We start from the raw sequence: 6,000 nt of genomic DNA on the forward strand, positions 1-6,000 counted from the left end.
ACAACAGCACTAATCACCATGCCACCAATCCAGGGTTAACAAAAGTAGGAAAGCTAAGATTTCAAGGCTTGATGCAGAATTTTCTGTACATTTTTGTCCTCGACAGGTTAAACCACAATAAATAGCAAAAGCATACACGTGGTGTGTGTGTGTAGTTGTCTGCCTCTTATAACTCCAGTGATTTTCCTGCAGTTTGTTAATTTCATGAGTCCAGCAACTAACCACAAAATTTCTTTAGCCAAGCCAGGACCAACATCAAGAAAAAAATAACTAAAACCATTTGCAATTTGTTTTATGTCATTAGTCCTTGTATTTTGTACTTGAAAGTTATTTAGATATTCCAATCCTTTAGTTCCTTTATTTACAATATTATTTAGTACTGTCCAGTCTTGGTTGTTGAGCAAATTCCTTCTTGAGTTTTAAGTCTAATTAATTTCTTATTAGGTTCACATCTGTTAATCCTGGCGTAGCCCTGTACTGTTGCAAAAACCAGTAGATGGTCATTTAATTAATTTATTATTAATCCACTTAGAACATTCCTGTCAACAACATTAGTGAAAATATTATCGCCAAGTGTAGCACTATGTGAGGTTATTCTTGTTGGACAGCGGATTAAGGTATAAAGACTAATGCTGTACATTGTGTGGATGAAATCAGTGATGGCACTGTTCACAGTTGGATTCAACAAATCTATATTGAAATCACCACATAAAATGTCATTTTCATGTTGTTAATGGGATTGTATATCTTCAGCACTTCCTCTGTGAACGTTTTTATCCACGGGTCCTGTAGATACAGCTGATTTGCAGATTCTTTGACTTTTCAGCTTCTATTTCAATAGTTATGCACTCCATTATGTTATCCAGTGCTAGAGACAGTTCGATGATGATTCTACATTTGTAATTATTATCAGTGTACAAGGCAACACCCCCTCCCCTTTTTTTATTTCTATTGATGCAATACATGTCATAGCCATCAATTTTTGAATGATTTGAACTGAGGCTTCTACTATTATACAATACATGTATTTTAGAAAAAAAAACACGAGTTTGATGAGTTTCTTTTACATATTTTTTTCTTTCAGTTTAAAAGAGAGTAGAAAATTCTTCTGCATCAACTCCATCACACAGAAAGTCATGTGGGAGATGTTGGTAGTCCTGACATGGGTGAATATCTGCTTCTTCCTTCCCGTGACCATACTGTTCTTCTGCTGTGTGTGTTGTGCGGTACGTAAATATGTATCATCTTTTTATGTGAGTGTGTGAACAATTAAAAAACTCAGCAAAAAGCAAAAATAAAATAAAATATATAAAAAAGAAAAGAAATAAAAACCCAGCAATAGAGTGCTGAGCTGCCTGGAATATACCCGACCTTTGACAGCTGACATAAACTTGAATGTCAATTGATAGTCGACAGTGTAGGAATAGTAGAATAAAATAATAAATTCTTAACATATTGTATTTTATCGGTGCAGCAAAAGTAAAGTGTAATAATGGGAAGTTCACTGAACCAGATACAGTCATGTCATAAAATTAGCTCATCCCATGTTAACTGTTGGGCTTTTGAGATACAGATGAGTGAATATATGAGACTCATTAAAACCAATCATGTGCCGACAGCTTCACTACTAATCAGAAATTATTCTCTAAATTCCTGGGATTGATGGGATTAATAGTTGTCTTTTGGTGCTTTGATAATATGTAAGAGTATTGTTCGACTAAATCTCCCGTAGACGTTCAACATGTTTGCAGTTTGACTAAAGAAGAAAAACACATGATGTGTCTAAATTTAAGCCTCAGATTTTCAGACCATTCAGTGACCTCTGCACCTGACTATGTTGTTATTATACAGCAAAACAGTCAACACTTAATATAGATACAGTGGGGCAAAAAAGTATTTAGTCAGCCACCGATTGTGCAAGTTCCCCCACCTAAAATGATGACAGAGGTCAGTAATTTGCACCAGAGGTACACTTCAACTGTGAGAGACAGAATGTGAAAAAAAAAATCCATGAATCCACATGGTAGGATTTGTAAAGAATTTATTCGTAAATCAGGGTGGAAAATAAGTATTTGGTCAATAACAAAAATACAACTCAATACTTTGTAACATAACCTTTGTTGGCAATAACAGAGGTCAGACGTTTACTATAGGTCTTTACCAGGTTTGCACACACAGTAGCTGGTATTTTGGCCCATTCCTCCATGCAGATCTTCTCGAGAGCAGTGATGTTTTGGGGCTGTCGCCGAGCAACACGGACTTTCAACTCCCGCCACAGATTTTCTATGGGGTTGAGGTCTGGAGACTGGCTAGGCCACTCCAGGACTTTCAAATGCTTCTTACGGAGCCACTCCTTTGTTGCCCGGGCGGTGTGTTTTGGATCATTGTCATGTTGGAAGACCCAGCCTCGTTTCATCTTCAAAGTTCTCACTGATGGAAGGAGGTTTTGGCTCAAAATCTCACGATACATGGCCCCATTCATTCTGTCCTTAACACGGATCAGTCGTCCTGTCCCCTTGGCAGAAAAACAGCCCCATAGCATGATGTTTCCACCCCCATGCTTCACAGTAGGTATGGTGTTCTTGGGATGCAACTCAGTATTCTTCTTCCTCCGAACACGACAAGTTGAGTTTATACCAAAAAGTTCTACTTTGGTTTCATCTGACCACATGACATTCTCCCAATCCTCTGCTGTATCATCCATGTGCTCTCTGGCAAACTTCAGACGGGCCTGGACATGCACTGGCTTCAGCAGCGGAACACGTCTGGCACTGCGGGATTTGATTCCCTGCCGTTGTAGTGTGTTACTGATGGTGACCTTTGTTACTTTGGTCCCAGCTCTCTGCAGGTCATTCACCAGGTCCCCCCGTGTGGTTCTGGGATCTTTGCTCACCGTTCTCATGATCATTTTGACCCCACGGGATGAGATCTTGCGTGGAGCCCCAGATCGAGGGAGATTATCAGTGGTCTTGTATGTCTTCCATTTTCTGATGATTGCTCCCACAGTTGATTTTTTCACACCAAGCTGCTTGCCTATTGTAGATTCACTCTTCCCAGTCTGGTGCAGGTCTACAATACTTTTCCTGGTGTCCTTCGAAAGCTCTTTGGTCTTGGCCATGGCGGAGTTTGGAGTCTGACTGTTTGAGGCTGTGGACAGGTGTCTTTTATACAGATGAGTTCAAACAGGTGCCATTCATACAGGTAACGAGTGGGGGACAGAAAAGCTTCTTACGGAAGACGTTACAGGTCTGTGAGAGCCAGAGATTTTGCTTGTTTGAGGTGACCAAATACTTATTTTCCACCCTGATTTACGAATAAATTCTTTACAAATCCTACCATGTGGATTCATGGATTTTTTTTCACATTCTGTCTCTCACAGTTGAAGTGTACCTCTGGTGCAAATTACTGACCTCTGTCATCATTTTAAGTGGGGGAACTTGCACAATCGGTGGCTGACTAAATACTTTTTTGCCCCACTGTATATCTTAAGATAAGTGTGATAATTCTCTGTAATATTCTTATTAACAGCAATACATAATTATATATACAGTGTTTTGGGGTTTTAATAGTTTTTTTTTGCTTGTCTGTTCTGGAACTGACTTTTATAAATATAACAGAATTAATTTTACTTACTGAGTTAAAAGTTAAATAACAAATATTTAGTACATGTCTTGTATTTTGGTTGTATTGTGATGAAGCAAGAAAGTGCTGTGCTCAAATATTGTTTTTGTTTCTGTTGGGAATCCATTTCACTATAACAGCCTGAAATTTGTGTTTATTTTGAGGTGTGTGAATAATTAATTACAAAAAATATATATTATAAGATAAATCATTACTTGTACGTTTTCTGACGTACTAGTAAAATATTTCACTTGCTTTATATTTTACCTCTTTATAATAGGTAAAATAAATATTCATTCATTTATATGCATTAATCTACACTTTCATTTTATTTATTCATTTTAAACATTGTATTAATGTGGTTTCAATTAATATTTCCTGCAGGGGCGAAGATATCAGGTTCCTGTCATCTATTACACAAACCTTATCATCTCCCTTCTGATCCAGCACAGCATGATGTTCTTTTGGGAGGCTATAATGCATTACGACAACATTGAACGTTTCATTTACTATTTTGCTGTGACGGCCAGTCTTTACTTCAGGTTGTTGATTGCTTTGGAAAGGTACCTGTGTGTGTGTGTGTGTGTGTGTGTGTGTGTGTGTGTGTGTGTGTGTGTGTGTGTGTGTACTTACATGTCTCTGAATATTATACTGAAGCATTGTTATGTTCTGTACTCTCATAATCTCTCTTTTGTGTTGCAGGTATTGTTTCATCGCCTGCCCACTGTTGGACTGCCTCAGACAAACTGAGGGTTCTGTACTGGTCTGTGTTCTGGTCTGGGTCCTTTGTATTGTTAGTGTTGCTCTTGCTGTATTTTTATATGAATTTGTACGTTTAATTATTTATGCCGCCCTCCCTGCCCCCCTGTTCATCTTCTGTCTCGCTGGGACACTTAAAGCTCTGCCTGCTGCCACCTCAGTGCCCACTGAAGAAAAACGAAGAACTGTAGGAACCTTGGTTCTGTTGCTGCTTAATTACTTTCTCATAAACCTTCCTGCAGTCATTCTATTAACTCTTAACTTGCGTCTACTAAATTTGACTTTTTATTCACCTCACTCTGTCACAACTACTGATTTTATCACTATGATCCTATTTCTTTTAAGTTCATTGTTGGACTTGATTCTGTTTGCCTTCATGTGTAAAGGGCCCATTGACAGGCTGCTGGCACGTCTGTGCTGTTGCAGTATGGAGAGCAACAACACAGGAGATGTGACTGATGTTAGCACAGACAGGTCAGATCATGTAGTCAGAGATGAAGGAAACGAGGAAACAGGGTCACATGATAGGGAAGATGAAGAGGAATTAGAAAGTGTGAGATAAGTAAAAACAATCCAAAATATTTCTTCGGCTGAAGCCTCAGGCTGTAAGAATTGTTCTGTTGAGTATTTTGATGATTATCAGTTTAAAAGTCATTTAATTATCATATCCACCTTACTTTGTTTTTTTGTGAAAATATCATGCTCACTTATATTGTTGTTTAATTGTCTGGATAACTTTGGTTTCCCTCACAGTGACATTTTAATTTCCTCTGATCTGTTGAGTTATGACACAGTGTAATGTAATATTAATGTTATTGTTGTAAGATGTTTTCTTGGTTGCAGTTTTTTTATGTGTAAATTTTTTTTATTTAAGTTTCAACTGAATCTGAAATACCTGATATTTTCCTCATTTGTTATACTCTTCTTTGAATTATCAAAAATAAATAAAAACTGTCCTTGGAAGCTATGATCCTTTATGAGCATTTAAATTAACATTTAATTAACTTAACTAAACTGGGATATCACAGGGAACCACACAGAGAAACACAGCCATGACGGACGACACAACACTAACACAGAGGAACACAGGGCTTAAATACACTGGGGAATAATGAGGGGAATGAGACACAGAAGGGGAGCACAGCTGGGAGAAATCAGACATGACAAGACCCGAGGGAAGGGAAACTCAACAGATTCACGTAGGACACAGTCCTTGGCTATTTAAGATTTACTATTTGCACACTGTTCACATTACGTGCAAGACCAGGCCATAAACCACAAGATCCAAGATGCAATATTTTTTAATAGAATTTTAAGTGGAAAAAAAAAAGATGTAACAATTGTGATAAAATTGTGATTGTGATTTTTAAAATAAAAAATAATCTCAAATAGTGGTTACTAAACAGGACCCAACCATTGAGCCAGTTAAACAAAAACACAAGTAAGGTTTACTTAATATAACCGGCCAGACAATTAACAAACAGGGGTATCTGCTGAGGTCTTGTGACAACATGTGCACATCGCTGCATGAAACCCATACGAAAAAAATATATAAATGTTATAAAGTTTGTATCTGTCATGTGTGAAACTTGTATGAAAAGCATACAAGAGTGAAAACAG

General features: G+C 37.6%; 1 protein-coding gene across 1 annotated transcript; it reads left to right on the forward strand.

The window, feature by feature from the left end:
* Window positions 1–1,136: 1,136 nt before the first annotated feature.
* LOC146560704 (uncharacterized) lies at window positions 1,137–4,942 on the forward strand. Its single transcript, XM_085243174.1, has 3 exons — window positions 1,137–1,226; window positions 4,006–4,184; window positions 4,324–4,942. The coding sequence occupies exons 1-3, from the start codon at window positions 1,137–1,139 to the stop codon at window positions 4,940–4,942; spliced, it is 888 nt and encodes a 295-aa protein (XP_085099300.1).
* The last annotated feature ends 1,058 nt before the right edge of the window (window positions 4,943–6,000 follow it).

This window comes from Mchenga conophoros, linkage group LG13, assembly GCF_057382185.1.
Source record: "Mchenga conophoros isolate Kocher_MC1m ecotype Shallow Benthic linkage group LG13, M_conophoros_male_GT1.1, whole genome shotgun sequence".
In the NCBI taxonomy this organism is placed as follows: Eukaryota; Metazoa; Chordata; class Actinopteri; order Cichliformes; family Cichlidae; genus Mchenga; species Mchenga conophoros.

Excerpts from the sequence above, each read along its gene's own strand:
- LOC146560704 (XM_085243174.1), top strand. The coding sequence starts at position 1,137 with ATGTGGGAGATGTTGGTAGTCCTGACATGGGTGAATATCTGCTTCTTC. Across the intron at positions 1,227-4,005 it reads TCTGCTGTGTGTGTTGTGCG|GGGCGAAGATATCAGGTTCC; the intron begins GTACGTAAATAT and ends TATTTCCTGCAG. Across the intron at positions 4,185-4,323 it reads TTGTTGATTGCTTTGGAAAG|GTATTGTTTCATCGCCTGCC; the intron begins GTACCTGTGTGT and ends TTTGTGTTGCAG.